At 42.1% G+C, this 19,248-nt stretch overlaps 1 protein-coding gene across 1 annotated transcript in view; it reads right to left on the bottom strand.

The window, feature by feature from the left end:
* MYRIP (myosin VIIA and Rab interacting protein) overlaps positions 1-19,248 on the bottom strand; it is a gene marked incomplete at both ends in the record, with an annotated part of 178,689 nt that overhangs the window by 110,312 nt on the left and 49,129 nt on the right. Inside the window, one exon of the mRNA XM_079713826.1 lies at positions 2,969-3,190. Coding sequence (XP_079569952.1) covers positions 2,969-3,190 — 222 coding nt within the window. The remainder of the gene's footprint in view (positions 1-2,968; positions 3,191-19,248) is intronic.

The following is a 19,248-nucleotide window of genomic DNA, read 5'->3' as shown; positions in this document are numbered from 1 at the left end:
TATGCCCATTTCAACTTTGCCAGCAATGGATGAGAATGCCTTTTTCAATCTACCCTTGCCAACACTGAAGAGAATGCTGAAAAAAAACATTAATTTCATGAGAAAAAAAGCTACTTGAAGCATAAATCTCTATTCCCTTGCTTTCTATTGAGGTTCAACATTTCCCCATATACTTATTAACCTGTGGATGTCCTCATCCCATAGTGATAATTTTTTAATATCATATCTTCTTTAGGGATATTGCAAACCCATTAGGATATCTCTAAAACATACTGTGGAGTTTATACTAAAAGGGCAGCATCCTAATTTATGAATCATGTGGACTGTGTGGAACACCAAGCAATAAGTGATCAGGTAGAAGAAATAAAGGATATTCGACTCCAAGTGAAAAGAAATGAAGGCTTAAGTTGTCTCAGAAAAACCAAAGCCAATGCCACAGGCATAATCAGGAGATATGTTTTTTTTTTTTTTTTTTTTTGCGGTATGCGGGCCTCTCACTGCTGTGGACTCTCCCGTTGCGGAGCACAGTCTCCAGACGCGCAGGCTCAGTGGCCATGGCTCACGGGCCCAGCCGCTCCGCAGCATGTGGGATCTTCCCGGTCCAGGGCACGAACCCGTGTCCCCTGCATCGGCAGGCGGACTCTCAACAACTGCGCCACCAGGGAAGCCCAGGAGATATGTTTTTGATTTCAGTCCCAGGGATAATTTTTCTCTCTCATTCCCTGAAAATAATCTCCCAAACTGGTCTGTGTTAAAGGTAATACCACAAAACAACAAAAATCAGAGAGAACAATTTTTATAATGAAGCAAAGAACTAAGAAGCCAATTTGTTTCCAAGGAAAGTAGGAACGCCATTCCTGAATCAGTTCGACACCAAATGACGACTGACGTGTGCATCTAGGCTCACTGAGAAAGTTCGGTTTCCTCAGAAGATCTTAAACAACCAGTTTAAATCCTTATTTATAATGTTTGACTGAATCTATGCAATAAATGGTCAAGAAGATAAATTTTTATATAATAAAAAGATGACAAAGGGAATGATTCTGTAGTATCCCATTAGCTATATAACTTCTAAAATAAGTAATCCATCATTCATTCTATAGTAAATTCACTGATGTTTGTTAATCTCCCAAAGCTAAAATTTTAAACTAACACTGACAACAGAAATATGTTTTAATGCAAAACATATGGAGAAAACAAACTGACGAAGCACAAACCATCTGATCATAATTAGAGCAGTGACCATTACAAGGGAATTTTCATTTAAAATTCTTAAAATGCTTTTACTAAAATAAATAACCAACCAGAACCCTAGGACAGGTAGACTCTTTTTCACTGTGATGAGAAAGAGGAAACCTGAAGTTTTGGACTACCACCATTTTTACAGTGACTTGACATTACCTGTGTCCTCCCCAGGGAAGCCGACATTCTAATCTGAGTCCCTCCTGTAAAACCACACCACAGACAGGCCTGGGTGCTTGATACAGTCATTTACTTCTGACACAATTGGTTAATATTATCACGTGGATGTCTACCCTGTATTCCTAGTGCCTTAATTTTCTGTGAGCAAGAATTTTTATTATTATAATTATTCATGGCTCCATAGTATCTCAAAAAACGTATGCATATGGTAGCTACTGGATAAACAGCTAGAAATTAAACCAATGCACCAAAAATGGGATTAATTTACATAGGAAAGGAAAAGTATGTCATAGGCAGTGGGGAGTGAAACATGAGTCTAAAAAGCGGTCATCTCTGCAACTTCACAGAGCTGCTTTCCACTATTTTATTGGGATTTCACACAATACACACACAGGTATTCTTCATGTCATTTGACATATACAGTGTTTTAAAATCCAATTGCTCGCATATGAATATGCTGAAAGAATATCCCAGAGAGTAATATCCTAAAGTAAATCACTTCTAAACCAAGGTGAGTTCCAGACTGCACAAGGAGCAGAGAAGCTGATGGTCAAAGTGGATGGCAGCACAAAGTGACCCCAAACACCATCCCCCAGCAAGACACCAGCTTTTGCCAGGTATTTAGTCTAAACAATCTATTGGAAACTAATTTTTTTGTTGGTTTCAAGAAACTGGGCAGGTTTTAAAAGCTGTTATTTATCTGAAATTTTCCATACTTGATTCGAGTCAAAATATTCCTTAAATGTTTCCCATGGTGAATTTGGCAGTGTGTCTTGTACAATGCTGAGAGGTTACACAGCTTGTTACTACATAAATAAACTCTTCTGAGACATCCTTCAAAATGTAAAAGACTGTCAGCCCACAGGCCATACATCTGAGGCACTTTGACCTAGACATACTTCTCTATCAAACGGAGACTTAGAGAAATTTCAAGAAGCAAAACCTGCCCCATCGCAGTGGTTGAGAGTCCGCCTGCCGATGCAGGGGACACGGGTTCGTGCCCCGGTCCGGGAAGATCCCACATGCCGCGGAGCGGCTGGGCCCGTGAGCCATGGCTGCTGGGCCTGCGCGTCCGGAGTCTGTGCTCCGCAACGGGAGAGGCCACAACAATGAGAGGCCCACGTACCACCAAAAAAAAAAAAAAAAAAACCTGCCCCATGAATCATGGACTTCTTTCCTGGACATGTTCTTATGATGGACTTGAATAATATGGAAAAACAGGAAATGAGTTCAACTTTTGCATCTTCTTTGATTTCAGACAATAATAATCCCAAGACTCCTGGCGATGTCCCCACAAGACATCATACAAGATTGAACCAGTGAAATTCCCAGCTTCTCCTCAGCAACCTCTTTCTGCTAACTTTAATTAAACAAGTTTGGGTGTGTTCTATCTGCATTAGACACACTGAATGTAGAAGACTGCTTAGTAAACCTCCCCTTTCTTAAAAAATAATGCCGATCAATCAATCACTGTCGGCCCCACCTGGTTGAAGGAAGATGGTGCCTCCAGTTAGCTGAGACCCTAAGGGTGCACTTGGCCACTCACCTCGCCTGCTGGCAGACGCAGCAGATCCACACCTTCTCGTGCTTCTGGTAGGAGCAGCAGCTCTTGCAGACGTTGAACTTACAGTCCCCACACCGGCGCTTGGTGTTGACAAGGAAGGTGAAGGGTGAGCAGCAGCGCATACAGCAGTGCTCCATGAACTTCTGGTGCTTGGAGAGGATGCTGCACTTGCTGCCTTCCTCATCCAGCTTCTGCTTCATCTCACTGGGGAGCCAGGTTGGGGAAAGGGTGAGGAGAAGAGAAACAGCACATCAGGTCAGGGGGCTCCCTCCCTAAAGCACGCCACCCTGGCCCTCCCATATGGCAAGCTACCATGTAGGATCTTCCTGTAAAACACAGAAAGATCAATGGCTTGACATAATATCCAGAGAGGAACCCTAATGGTGGATTAATTTTGTGTTCTTCTATATGTCATATTTTCTATAAGAAAGCACAAAACCTTATTACTTATATTTCAGACACTAGATTTAAATACAAATTATTATAAAACTAAGCACATTAAAAAGAAATCCTTTAGCTTAATTAATGTCTTTTTAAAGGAGCAGGAGATCATTTATGTTAAACTATTAATCCTTAAACAGCCCTGCTGGGAATATGATAAATGCAATCCTGGCCCTCTTAATATCCCTGGAAACTGAAGCACCAGGGATTTTAAAAGCTTTCAAATCAATGTAGTCAATAAAGATTCTCTGGGTGATGGGCTAATCCTACACACTGGTGACTCAGAGTTGGATAAAAGTTAACCCCCTTCTTCCAAAGAGCTCGTGGATGTTCTGGGCACACAACTGGTCATAGTAATGTAAAACACAACATTGCGTGCACTTTTCTCTACACTCTGAGGAGGAAAGGAGAAACCCTAAGAGACAAGGATCTACCCCAAACACACTGAATTACCCAGGATACAACTGACCGGAAGTAACCAAGTTATTCTACCTTGGCAAATTTGAGTTGTTTTTTCCTGTTCAAATATGCACACCCACAAAGAATAACAGAAAATAATTTTTGTTTTCTGTATCCATTTTGTGATTGTGCAATTCACCCCAGATGAATCTATGATGTATGTGGCAAATATTTTCTTTCATTTTGAACTTGTCTTTTCAACTTTGCTTATGGTGTCTTTCATCATTTAGAAGCATTTAATTTTTCTGTAGTTAAATCGGTCAGTCTTTTCTTCTATGGCTTCTGAGTGTTACATCTTGCTTATTACTCCTCCCACCCTCTACCAACCACTAATCTACTTTCTATTTCTTTGAATTTGCCTATTCTGGACATTTAATATAAATGGAATCATACCATATGTGTTTAAGGTTCATCCATGTGACAGCATGTATCAGAATTTCATTCCTTTTTATGGCCAAGTAATAGTCCATTTACAGATGTACCATTTTTATTTATCCATTCATCGACTGATAGACATCTGGGTTCTTTCTACTTTTTTGGCTATTTTGAATAATGCTGCTATCGACATTCATGTATAAGTTTTTGTGTGGACGTATCTTTTCAATCCCAGGAGTGGAATTACTGGGACATATGGTAATGCTAAATGTTTAAACTTTTAAGAAACTACCAGAGTGTTTTCCAAATCGTGGCTCCATCTTACATCCCACCAGCAACATATGAGGGTTCTGATTTTTCTGCATACTCACCAACACTTGTTATTGTCTGCCTTTTTTATTATAGCCATCCTAGGGGGTTTGAGGTGGTATCTAATTGTGCTTTTGATTTGCATTTCCCTACTAGCCATTTGTACGTAGTCTTTGGAGAAAAGTCTATTCAAATCTTTTACCCATTTTAAAATTAGAATATTTATCTTTTTCATCATTGTGTTATAAGAGTTCTTTATAATATTCTGGTTACAAGTCCCTTATCAGATATATGATTGGCAAATATTTTCTCTTTCTTATATTAAACCTTATATTTTATTAGTATTTTTAAGTGCTTTTAGTACAAAGAAGGGCTGCACTAGCTCATCCCAGCCTGCTACTAGAATGGGAAATCTACATATGGTTTTATAATCTAATTTTTCACTTAACAACAACACATCATAAACATCTTTCCATGAAAATTCAAAGAGTGTTTGCAGCTTTAGCTTTCAGGTCCCCTGAGTTGGCTTACACAGCTGCAAATATACGCACAGGGCTTACTGCTCTGCACTGTGGTGCCCGATACTCATTTGTTGCTTGAGCATTAGAAGGGGAGACTACATCAGGCCAGCTGATAATTCTACAGGGTAAAATATTGTATATGTATACTTGGCTGAACAAAATATTTACAGGGAAACAGGACAGAGGTTTTTTTCCTTAAGACATGAAGATGTTGGGCTTCCCTGGTGGCGCAGTGGTTGAGAGTCCGCCTGCCGATGCAGGGGACACGGGTTCGTGCCTCGGTCCGGAAGGAGCCCACATGCCGCGGAGCGGCTGGGCCCGTGAGCCATGGCCGCTGAGCCTGCGCGTCCGGAGCCTGTGCTCCGCAATGGGAGAGGCCACAACAGCGAGAGGCCCGCGTATCGGAAAAAAAAAAAAAAAAAAAAAAAAAAAAAAAGACATGAAGATGTTGTTATCCAGTCCCTTAGATTTAGAATAGAAGGTGAGCTAAGTTATCAACGGCTCTGACCTCTGTAAACAATATAAGAACAGCCTCAGCAATTGACCTTCTTCTATTGATATTTCAAAGACACTGAATTAGATAGGATAAAACACCCAGGAAGGAAAGACTTTAGGGATCAAAAAAAGCTCTGTGAACTCAGTGCACAAGATCACTTGAGCTTTATGAGTTTTGTTTCCTGATACACAGGACTGCAAATGCCAATGGCATTTAAAAACTCACTGAGACTCTAATGATAAAACTGTACCAATTCCTCCAAAGTTTGTTCCAAGCAAATGAAGTGTTTTGAATCACAGGCTCAGTGGAGGAATAGAATGCCCTTCTTGTGAACCATCTCTCGCTTCTCAGATTCTACTGCCCTATAGTACCTCATGGGAGAGGTCACTGAAGAATTGTATAGGATAACCTATAGTGGCTAACTGCAGAATCAACCAAGAATTATGCAAGACCAGGTACCTGCACTGAAATGTCCTGGAAAGGACCAGGCCCCCAAATGGTCAGCCATGTGGGAAAGAGTGATGGGTTTAGAGTCAGTGGCTCTGGTGTAGAGCTGAGCTCAGTCAATTCTCAAAGATCCCTCCAACCTTTCTGAGCCTCTGCCTTCTGAGAGGCAACAGTAATTCCTACTTCACAGAGTTGGCAGAGATTTTAAGTGAGCAAAGCAACAATAAGCAAATAGTACTTTTCATTTTGATTAGCAAGAAATCCAGTGGTCTCAGTACCCATAACATTTGATCACACTTGTTTCTATGTCAAGAAAGTTTTGTGATAGTATCTGGGCAAAAAGGCTCAATATGTATTTGTTGCTTGAGCACTGAGTGGTAGTGGGTGTGAAGTGGCATCTCATTGTGGTTTTGACTTGCATTTCCCAAATGAGTAATGATGTTGAACACGGTTAGTCTGGTCTTTAGCAATGTCATCTAACATCTGGTTTAGCCTCTTCCCGATACATCACTCTGCAACCGACATATGAAAAGCTTATCAACATTTCATGGTTTCTGGGTCCACTGCAATGCCAGTTCTGATTCTCACCACATGTTGAAAATGCATGCAGGCTCAGTGGGGCTAGAGTGTCATAAGTTAGCTGTGTCTGCCATAGGTGTAGCAGGGAGAGTGATGGCATATATGTCATTTGTTTGCTATTAAAGAGACAGTAATTCTATCCCATAGCGATGAGCCACCACTCCATGGTCACAGGCACTGTTGTCTAGATTGCCAATTATTCGCTCAGTTCACACACACTGAGTACCTACTATTCCAGGCGCTAGGGATAAAAAGAAAACAGGACATGGTCCCTCCTCTTCATGAAACATGTATTAAAGTGGGGATTCAAATGATTACAAACTAAATAAAATATAAAACAATTATAAGTTGTAAGGCATTCTATTACAGAATAATCAGGGCACTTAGACTGAGAATGGCATGGCAACCTACTTTAGACTGGGTGGTGACAGAAGTCTTCTTTGGGGAGGTGACATTAAGTTGAGACTACAGGTTGAGAAGGGGCTAGCCCAATAGGAAAAAAAAAATAGCATAACAGGCAGAGAGACCAGCTGAGGAAAAGAGCTTAATGTTGGGGAAAGGGGAGGGAAGACAAGACACAGGCCCTGGAAAGGAGTTTGGATCTTATCCTACGTGCAGTGGGAAGTTATTGAGGCTGGTGAACAGGAACAGAGCAGGATCCAATTTCCGTTGTAATAGCACCTGCTGTTACATTAAGGCCGACTTTTAGGGGGCCATGTGTGGAAGCCTGCAGAGCAGTGCATTCATCTAAGTAGCTGGCTGAGGTTTGGACCAGGGTAGGAGCAGAGGAGATGGAGAGGAGTGGACAGGTGCATGGCACACCTGCTGAAGGATCTGACATGGGGGCGGAGGGAAAGAATGAACCAAGAACCATTCTCAGGTTTACAGCTTTTGTGGGGAGTGAAGCGGTTTATGGAGCAAGGGAAGACTACGATAGTAGAAGCATGTTTTACTGAAAACTGTGAGGCATCTAAAGGGATTTGCCATGTGGACAATTGATAGGTGTTTGTGCATCTCAAGGGGAGGGATCTGGGCCAGCTGTGTAAGTTTGGGAATTATCTTCAGACACATCTCCATAAATATAGGAACGGATGAGTCACCCTAGGGAAGAGAGGGCAGCAAGGGGAAAATAAGAGAGCATAGAAACACACCAGGGAAACCCCAAATGTTTAAACTCAGGCTGAAACTTGAAGAGGCGAAGCCAGACAAAGAGACTGAGAAAGACACCAAAGGAAGAAGATGTTTCAGAGAGAGAATGGCTGACTGTGTCTGCTGTGAAGGCAGAGAAGTGTCCACTGGATTTGGCAACAGGGAGGTCACAGGTGGCCCTCACAAAAGCAATTTCACTGTGAGGGGGATAGGGGGAGTGAGGCAGGAGCTACTGCTGTGGACTGCAGGGTGAACAGGAGGTGAGGTAGTGGATCAATCACGGAATGACTCTGCCGGAAATGTTATAAATGCTAAGAGCAAGGCTCCAGAGGGTGAACCCAATTGATAGGAATAATAATAGCCATAATAATTTAAAAGTATGTTTTACTTTTAATCTGTCATGGGTAATATCACTCTCTCACTGTGTAATTTCAGGCAGAATCATTTTGCTGCCCCCTGATGGTGTTATCAAAATTCATTCAAGGTTAATAGAGTTCACTGTATCACAGTACAGAAAATAAACACTTAAAGATTCCCTCTGGATGGTGGAGTTAATAGACACACACCAAATACACTGTGATTACCAGCTCTGAAAGGAAGCAGACCATTTTAAACCAGAACTTTGGACGGTCCCTTTAGCCCCATAAACCAGAGCATCATGTTTCATATGAGCATTGTCTGTAAGGAGTTATGGGAGCTCCATCAACCTGAATTTCTTCAGACAGCTTAATAAACAATGGATGCTGGGGAGAGGGTGAGGGGCGCTGGCTCTGCTCCTGATGGCTCAAGGGGGTGAGGGTTGGGATGGTTAAAACCTTTCTGTATATTGAAACATTTTTGCTGGTTACCATCACTATGTAAGAAGAATAATGATACTGAAAAATTTGGGGTCACTAAAGAGAGCCATAGTTTATATTTAACATGTTCAACCTCTAATCTATGAAGGAATTTACCATCACAATTCAGAAAAAAAAGGTGGTAAAATGAATGCACATTTACGTAAATCACCTCTATGGAATCCACTGAAGTTTAAGTAAAAAGAATGGAAACAGACAGTAAGCTCCATGTTTCAGAAAACGAAGGAATTCCCACAACCCGCCACTTCAAAAATAGACTATGGAAGAAGTTTAGTTATATTTGGGATCTGGAGGGAAGATGGTGAAATCAGACACACATCCATCTTGACCTTGAGCAGAGAGAGGTATCAAAATACAAATGAGGGCACCCTAGGGGCATTATAATTCTTTCCTTGAAAAGAAGAATGGCCAGGTCACCAGAGAAGCTGGGACCTTCACCCTGTGGACTCACATCAATATCACAGTGTATCAGAGTTTCATTACAAGCCCAGGCTGGCCAGGAGCATGTGAAAAAGAAAACCCAAAGGGCATCTAGCCTGCAAGAGGGGTCACACCTCCACGGTGGTAGGCTCATCAAATCAGATGGGAAATGCCTGGGTGGGACATCTCCAGCTGAAGCTGATTACCATCCCAGCTCACTTACCTTCCAGCATCGTCCCTCTCACCTGCAAACAGCTAGGTCTGCTTTCCCTCCTGGGTTTTCACAAAGCAGTTATTCAATCACTACCTTCACAACTCAGGAAAGTAGGGAGGGCAATCATATTTCCCACCTCCTCAAATTGGCCATAATGCATGAAACAGAACATACCCTCCATTTAACAGCTATGAATAACTTCACTTAAGCAGTAGCCCAAGAGGAATGGAGGTGTGGGGGCTGAGAATAAAAGAGGCTGACCGAGAATGTTCTAGATACAAAATAAATAATACAAAATAAAGCAAGCTTTCCTTTCCACCAACCTTGCCTCTTTATTGACTTTAAAAAAAATTATTTATTTAATTTTATTTTTGGCTGTGTTGGGTCTGTGTTGATGTGCGCGGGCTTTCTCTAGTTGCGGCGAGCGGGGGCTACTCTTCATTGTGGTGCGCAGGCTTCTCATCGCGGTGGCTTCTCTTGTTGCGGAGCTTGAGCTCTAGGCGTACGGGCTTCAGTAATTGTGGCTCGTGGGCTCAGTAGTTGTGGTTTGCGGGCTCTAGTGCGCAGGCTCAGTAGTTGTGGCGCACAGGCTTAGTTGCTCCACGGCATGTGGAATCTTCCCGGACCAGGGCTTGAACCTGTGTCCCCTGCATTGGCAGGCGGATTCTTAACCACTGCGCCACCAGGGAAGCCCTTTATTGACTTCTGAGTGGCGAGCACCTAGTCCCACTTTCCGTAACAGATTTTGGCTCCCAACGTGAGGCCACGCTCTCGCAGTACCTGGCTCCCCGGGGTTTTCCTGAGTAGAGCCGCCGGCCATGATGACATACCGGGACGGTTGTGATGAGCCCCCTGCTTGTGGCTAGCTGATCCTGAGAGGGGACTTAAGGGGATGTTCCTAGTAGGTGCTGAAACCATTTGTTTCAGGGATTCTCCCTGTTTCTTCCATGCTGGGCACTGACTGCCAGCATAGGCTTTTTCCTTGGTGGAACAGAAACATGCATCGGAAAGAGCTGACGAACTCCAAGACTAAATCTACTAGTGTACACCTGGGCAAACTTCTCTTTTGAGCATGAAGTGCTATTTGGGCATTTGAGAGTTGGGGATCATTTGTGTGCACGAGTTGCTCTTTGGGCATTTTGCCAATTGGTTCCGATGTGTGTCTGACGTTGAGGACCCTTTGTGTTGGGGAGATGTTTGTTTGGGACTCAATATCAGTTATCGTCTTGGAGGATTTGTGACAGTTCTGTCTTTTGGCGTGTGAATGTGTATTCCATTTGTGTGATTGGTATTCTCATTGCCTTTTGTAAAATGGGAGATTCAGGTTCAATTCAGTAAGAAAAATTTTAGCTATGAACCTATGACTAAGAAAAAGAAAGATGATTTTTTTTTAACACGGTGTAGCTAACAGTTTTCTTCAGAGAAAACTGGTTAAGATGAAACTCTTTTGAAACTCCAAAACTGGTTCTTTTTGCATATGCAGTTAGAGAAAGCTAGCTTGATAAAAATACTGTTTTCAGAATTCTGACGCTGAGAGAATAAAAAAATGCCTAGGAGAAAGCTTGAAGTTAACTCTTATCATGTCCTTGAAATGCAGACACAGCCCATTCTGCCTGACACTTCAGCCTTGGGTTAATTAGTAGAACTTCAAAAGATGTTTGGGTTCATCACTTATTTGCAAAGCAGAAATAGAGACACAGACATAGAGAACAAACGTATGGATACCAAGGGGGTAAGGGAGGGTGGGATGAATTGGGAGACTGGTATTGACATATGTACATTACTTTGTATAAAATAGATAACTAATGAGAACCTACTGTATAGCACAGGGAACTCTATTCAATGCTCTGTGGTGACCTAAATGGGAAAGAAATCCAAAAAAGAGGGGATATATGTATACGTATAGCTGATTCACTTTGCTGTACAATAGAAACTAACACAACATTGTAAAACAACTACAATAAAAATTAATTTAAAAAAAGATGTTTGGGTTCATTAAACATGCATCTTGTACCACACTAAAGAGAAACTGTGCTATGAGAAAAATGTATGTTTTTAGAGGTTATGGAATATGTTCTTAAGTTTGCAAATCAGAAAATGCTGATATAACAAAGAGTTCAATGACTTGTTTCTTGGTGTTGTCAAGGTCTTTTAAAGGTTAAAAATTGTAATATGTAAAAATGATAAGGGAAGCATTTCAGTGTGTAAAGCAAGTAGGATATGTGTTGTTGGTGAGAGAAGGTATAAAAAAATGAAAATATTTTTGCTGAGGGATAGAAGGATTAATTTTGTCCTAAAGCTGGTTGTTTCTGGATGGGAAAAAAAAGGAGAAAGAAAGTGTTAAAAGTTTGTAAAAAAAAAGGAATTTCCAAAAAGAATTTTGTACGTTAAGATAAAGATTAGATCGAATTTAATTAGATAAATGAATTTTGTTATTAACAGTAAGCTGATGCAAGACTGAGTTTGGTTTTCTCTCTGTTAAGAGAACAAAGTTTTTCTAAACAAATTAGGATTATTTGGTATGTTAAATTATACAGAAAACATTGTCAAATAATAATGATAAACATTCTTAGGTTATATAAATTTCATTAATATAAGTGTTCTAGAGGTTATATGAAGTTTCTAAAATTTGAGTATGTTCTGGCATTATGTTTCAGTCATACTTCTAGTTATAAATTGTCTTGTGAAGTTGTCACAGAGTATAACTTAACTACTTATGATGTGTACTTGCTGGCTTTGAGACTTGCTGGCTTTAAGTCTGCTGCTTGAAGCACTGTACAATGTTTGTGTGACAATTGGGTATAATTGATTAAATGTATAGGCTATAAAATGTTTCCCCATCAGCATACCTCTGTACTGGTTTGTTATGTCTGATTAGTTTTCCCCCAATGTGAATAACTAGGCCAATATATAAACAAATAGTAGGCCTAGCACCAAGGGACATGAATAGACCCAGAGCTGGCAACTGAGCCACTCTGGCAATGTTGGAAAAATACATTGATTACCAATGCTCTCATGGAAAGATTTGCTATTAAAAAGGGAAAATGGTGGAAGAAATTTTCCCATATTGAGGTATGGGGAAGTCATCCTGGCTTATACATGATTAAATTAAACTTTAGGCTAACCAAAACAGCCTGTTTGTGGCCTATTAAACATATATTGTACATCTGCTTTAACCACTGAGGAAAAAAAACACATTCAGAGAATAATACAAGGATGCATTTTGATTATTATCCTCATTGTAATATGTCTGCTAATTTTCAAATGTTTGTCCAAGTACTATGACAAAGTAATCAAAGAGAGAGGTAATGTTTTCACAATACAAAATATTGATGCTAACCTTGTAACTCAAGATTATTTACAACTTTATGTCCATTCCCCAAATTAGGTAGGACTATGCCCCACTTCAGCAGGAAGTAGCCACAGCGGTTGTTGCCCCATTCCCTCAAAGATTTGGGGAAAATTAGAAGAGAAATGAAACTAAAACCAAGGTCCCCTGCCAAGTTTATGATTAACCTCTCTATCCAAAACCCCCTTTCTGGTTCTGTACCTCTCCCTCCTCAAGATTGAGGAATATCAGAGAAAAGGTGGGTTTGAAATGGAGTGGGACCCTATGGTCCTTCCCCCACATGTTTTCCACCTGCCTTTTGTCTATGGAAAAACTTTAGCCAAAGAATAAGTTTAATCAGAGAAGTGATAAAATGCAGAAGCAAAGGAAAGCAGTCAAGCAAGACTCAATAATAACAGTTTTGTCATTAAGCAAAGTCAAGGACATTTAGTTCCTCCTCAAGGGCTATAGATAATATTCAAAGCCATATCCTTTGAGCTGTTTTATAGATACTGAAAACTCCACCAGGTGGAAGATGTTAACTACACGATGACCAGACTGTAGCCATGACATAAGCTGCCACATGAGTCCACACCCCCCACCCCTTTGCCAGCCTCTGAAATAAAGCAGACTTTTCTTTCCACCAGCTGTGCCTCTTTATTGGCTTTTGAGTGGTAAGCAGCCAAACCCCACTTTCAGCGACAGCATGTATATATTTTAATATTTTGAAGCCAGCAGTAGGTTAACCTGAGCTGACCAGAGTCACTGACCACTGTGTGGGGGGCAGATTCACAAGGAAGCTGCTGCTGCTGTTTACACTGGACAGAGGAGCATAACTGAAGTTGTGAGACAAACTGGAAATAGGGTGACCATGTATAACTACCAACCCATGTGTCTCTAGATCCCCATCATATTATGAAATACGTATGAAAAAATATATACAAAGTAAACTGGATATTAACATTGTTACAAGACCACATCTATAAGTCCTGATTTCAAATAATTTTGCTCATTAATATGGCTTCATTTCATTATTTAACTCATGGGATTTATAAGTAAATAGTTATACATTTGAATGTGAAGTAAATTTATGGAAATAAAAAAGTGCTTTTATATCTTTACATACTAGGAACTGGCCTGAGGTTTTATTTTTCAGATGGTTCCTTCACTTAGATTAAAAGTCACTGAATGAGGATGACTTGAGGCTGTAGCTTTTGAGCTTTCTCATTTTATGTACTTAATTTTTTTTTTTTTTTGCCTAAAAGAGCTTCTAAAGTTGGAGTGGGGATTGTTTATCTTCCATATGCCCCAGGATTTCTACTTTCCTGCTTCTGATTTTGTCAGTAAAGGTTGGTTCATGAAACCATTAAACAAAAAAGGGAAAGAACTCAGGACAGAAACTGCATCCGCCTTCAGCTGCTGCAGTGCTTTGCCTCACCTGGGTGTAATCACAAGGCAGGTGTCTGAGTCCACACAGGAGGCTTGGGCAAACACGGTGGGAAGTGATACTGTCCCTGTGAGAAGAGGGATAAGCTCAAAGCCCGGCTATGATCTTGGTGCTATGTTAAGGTCAGATGTGTGTTAATTTTCTTCCATACTCAGGCAGCCTAAGACACTGAACCCAGAAGGAAAACCCAATCCATTATTGATGCCTGGTCATTGCAGAGAAGGAAAGACAGAGGGAGGGGAGGGAAGATACCCATTCTTCTCTCCTTCCTCATTGACAGAACACTGAGTTTGAGCTGAGCCATTGCCTCCCAGGATCAAGACCAGGCTTCCCAGCACCCTTGCAGCTACATGCAGCCATGTGACTAAGTTCTGGCCCATGAGATACAAGTGGAAGGGAGGTGTGTTACATAGGGTGCTTACAGGGAGCTCACTCGGCCAGAAGGGACTCCCTTTTGTCTTTCTGCTTTTCCTTCCCCATCTCATTCTGTGTTCATGATGGCATGAGCTCTAGCTGCTAACCCGATCTATAATTTGACATTGGGAATCGGTGTGGATCAAAAACAAAGGCTCTTGGGTCCTCAATGATGTGGGGGAGCTGCCACACTAGTCCTGAACCCACCCCCTGAATTTCTTCTATGTGAAAGAGAAATAAACTCTATCCTGTTTCAGCACTGTTTATCTATTGTTATTTTGGGTTTTTCTCTTGTACGCCGATAGACCTGATTCTGAGAAAGGAGAGCAGGGCAACTGTCAAGTAGAGTGAGAGCAAAGTAAGGATGGGAAGGGGAGGCTGAGTGATGGGGCAGAGAGTGGCAGGGTTCTGAGCAAGATGGAATGGAAAGGAAAGCAGGATGACGCAAGCAGTCCATAACGAAGATCATTTATCCCAAAAGTGGTGGCAGGGCCAGGGGAGGGATGTCAACTTGAAGCTGCCACACTGAGCTGGCGAACCAATGCAAAGCACAGGATTGTATATAGAAACACGCTAAACCCACCACAGAGTGGGGCTGGGCGTGAGGCTGGTCTAAAACTGACCCAGTTGTAGGGCAACTTTCTTTGCAAGGGCTTCTGATGCCTCCTACCTCACTGGCTCAGTAGGGGCTGCTTTGTCCTTCTCTTGGAACCATGGGAAGCACAGAGGCCTGTCTATCAGGAGCCCTCATTTCACAGGACTGTGAGGTCTATAACTGGTCACTGCTACTTGTCCCCTCTATGACTCCCTCCTTCTAGAATTTCTGGGGAGGCCCAGCATTCCTCTGCCCTTTCTCCTCCCCTCCAGGCACTGGATGCCAGAGGAAGCTCTGCTGTCACCTTGGTGGCCACTTCCCAGGGCCAGCTTTCCATGAGTTCCTGTTGGCCAAATGCCTCACGTCTTGGCACTGCTCTTCTCCTTGGCCTTGCTGTCCAGCAGAATTCCCAGAAATCTCCCAGCTCTGTGCTTCAAAACAGCCAGTACTGCCCCATTCCCACTGGCCTTTCTCTGCCTGCATATATATTATAGCTCCCCTGATTGGCTTGCCCTTGAATGACTAGCCATCTTCCTAGGACTCTCTCTTTTGCTGTCCTTACTTCCTAGTTCCCAGGACAGCATTCCTTTTCCTACGTTCATCCTCCCTTGGATGGAAAAAGGGAAAATCATCTTTATTGAGAAAGTGCTGCATGAAGAGCACAGGTCTGGCATTGGGAAGCCTGGGAGAGAATCCTGACCTGGTATTTCAGTTCTCTGACTTCAGTTTTACTCATCTGTAATATGGGGCCAATAACGTTCACCTCACAGAACTGTTGGAAGGACTAGAAATACACACTCGTAGCACCTGTACATCATGGGCATGTGATAAATCACTGGTTGTTTTTTTTAAACATTGTAATGATATTCGTAGCATCAGTATGACCATTTAATGGGACCATTGAGAAATGGTTTTTCTAGGACATGGCATATCCAGTGATTTAAGGGATTTCTGACCCCAGGAGACAGCCCTGTCCATCCAGAAGACCTATGTCCCCTTGAAGCCCATCTCAGATTGCTTCTCAGTGGGGCTGCTCAGGAAGTCCCAAGCCATCGCTCCTCCGTGGTGACCTTGCCTAGGACAGACCCTCAGCAGCAGCAGGGTCTGCCCAGCTTCACATTGGGGCTATGCAGCTCTGAGCTCCCTGTCCGCTTGACATAGCTCTCGACACTGCTGGAAACTTCACTCCAGCAAGGAACCCCTGTGCTGCTACTTCTTCCCCCTCCCTGCCCTTCCATTTGCCTTGGCTTTCCCAACAAGGAGTCCTGCCATCCCACCCCCAGCCCTGGGGCAAGGGCAGGCAGGAAGAGCTTCAAGCAAGGAGAGAGAAAACACTCAGGAAGCAGACTGACTCAGTGGAGTCTCTGCCGGAAATATCCTCCCACGTCTGCATCCCTAAGGTGGCCTGGTCCTGTCTGGACACAAGGAAATGAGAAGACGAGAGGCAAAACTGATCACAGAGAACCTGAAATTCTGTACACTTCTCATTCCTTTAATAATAACACACTTGGAATAAGTGTGTTTTCTGGCTTTGGAACTGTCAGGCCTCCTGAGGTTGAATATCCACATGGAGAGCTGTGATGTCAGGTGTCCCGCAGGGTCCTGCTGTAAGTACCAACATCACTGAAGAGCTCTCTCCCCAGCTCTGCCTTCCAGCACACACTCCTCTGTGTCTGAGATGCCTCTTGATTCTGGAGTCACAGTTACAGTCCGTTGCCCCCACCCCCCCACCCCCTTCCTACCACACTATCCTGTTTACCTGGAGAGAAAACTGGGGCCAAAGTGGGGACTTAAAGCCTGGCTAAGCCAGAGAACAGGGTCTGAAGTTGAATACACAAAAGACCATTTGGGAAAGAGAGACAGTACTAGGTTAATGGCCTTCAGAGGCTTCAGTTATACATTTTTATTTTAATAATAGGTTAAAATGTGTGTCCTGAAGCCTACATCTAAATTCAACCATTGGTTTAAAATTTTTACCGAATAAATCTTCCCTTGTTGAAATTTCTATCTTTTGCTTTTATAAATGAATCCTACATAATTTATGTGGTCCTTTATTAAATAAACATATATGGAGATGCTACCTGGTGCCGTATAATGGTCTAAATGCAAGGTGGTTCAGACATAAAAAGGGACAGAATCATGGAGGGCAAATAACAGGGAGCATGAGAACTCTACTTGAAGGCCCTCCAGAGGGCTAAACTGAGCAGGGAGAGCTGGAGAAGTCAAAGATGGCATCTTTGAAAACCTGTGTGATGGTTAATGTTAGAGGTCAACTTGGCTGGGTCACAGGGTACCCAGATATTTGGTCAAACATGTCTTGATCGTGGACAGATCTAGAGACTGTCATACAGAGTGAAATAAGTCAGAAAGAGAAAAACAAATATCGTATATTAATGCATGTATTTGGAACCTAGAAAAATGGTACAGATGAGCCGGTTTGCAGGGCAGAAGTTGAGACACAGATGTAGAGAACAGACATATGGACACCAAGGGGGGAAAACCGCAGTGGGCTGGGGATGGTGGTGTGCTGAATTAGGTGATTGGTATTGACATGTATACACTGATGTGTAAAAAATTGATGACTGATAAGAACCTGCAGTACAAACAAACAAACAAACAAAACTAATACTAAACTTTCTTTGGGTTATTTCTATGGAAATATGTTAATATAAATGTTTCAGACATTAAAAAAAACCAAAAAAACAAAAACATGTCTTGATGTTGCTGTCAAAGTATTTTTTAGAACATCTGAATCACTAGCCTTTGAGTAACGCAGATTACCTTTGGTAATGTGGGTGGGCTTCATCCAGTTATAGTTTAAAAAATTTTTATTTTATATTGGAGTATAGTTGATTTACAATGTTGTGTTAGTTTCAGGTGTACAGCAAAGTGATTCAGTTATACGTATACATTTATCTATGATTTTTCAGATTCTTTTCCCATATAGGTTATTACATAGTATTGAGTAAAGTTCCCTGTGCTATACAGTAGGTCCTTGTTGATTATCTGTTTTATATAGAGTAGTATGTATACGTTAATCAGTTGGATTTTTAACAAAAAGACTGGCCTCCCCCAGAGGAGAGGGAATTCTGCTAGCAGACTGCCTTTGGACTTGAGCTGCAACTCTGGGTCTCCAGCCTGCCAGCCCACCCTGCAGATTTTCAATTTACCAAGCCCCTACAATTATGTGAGTCTCTTCTTTAAAATCTCTCTTTCTCCACACACACACACACACACACACACACACACACACACACGCGCACACACACGCACACACCCCTACTGGTCCTGTTCCTCTGGAGGACCCTGAATACTCCATCCTGTCATGGGCAAGGAGTTAACATTAGGTTACCTACATACCTTACCAGCATGTGCAGAAGGTCGCCTTTCCTTATGTAGCATAGTCAACCCAGGTTCTACACTTTCTAGATCCTAAATAGAAAATATCTGGCATCCATCTACTTGTCTCCATCTTTGCTGTCACCTCTCCCTCACCCCCAGTCCAACCCAGTCTCATCTCCCCTGGGACCAGGGCAATGGCATCTTTCTAAACTGAAGACACTTCTTCGTCTTCCCGGATCTCCATCTCTAAACTACAGCAAAGGAGGAACTTTAAAAAATGAAAATCTGATTGGGTCACCCACCTGCTTAACATACGTTCACAGATTTCAGTTTTTCTCAAGATATAATAGGAGCCCACATGGCCTGTGAGCCTCCAAACACACCCCCTCCCCTGATGCTCTAACCACACCGCCTCTTCAGTTTCTTGCTATTCTTTGAAAATGCCATGTTCTTGCCTTTTCTGAGGCTTTTCCATATCATCTCTCTTCTTGAAAGCTCCTCTTGCCAGTATTCACTCAGGCCAAGTCCATTCACTCTCCGCCACTTCACCATGAAAGGCCTTCCCTCATCCTTCAGAGTAAACTAAGTCTCGCTGTGATTCTCTCTCATAGCACTTAAGTTTTCTCCTTGACAAACATTTCACAATTTCTAATTATAAATGTGTGTATGTGCATTATATTTATATTTTAGTATATTTTGTTTAATGTCTGTTTCACCGCTATAGACTCAATTACAAAGGAGATTTGCAAAGTATTACAACGATATTACACATACTGTGTTGCAAAATATAGTCAAGATACTCAGCAGATGAGCACGGCATGTGTCCAACACCATACTCAAACCTGGGCCATTAGCTGTGAGGAGCGACA

This window comes from Hyperoodon ampullatus, assembly GCF_949752795.1.
Source record: "Hyperoodon ampullatus genome assembly, chromosome: 10".
Classification (NCBI taxonomy): Eukaryota; Metazoa; Chordata; class Mammalia; order Artiodactyla; family Ziphiidae; genus Hyperoodon; species Hyperoodon ampullatus.
This window is presented reverse-complemented; position numbering and strand designations above follow the sequence as displayed.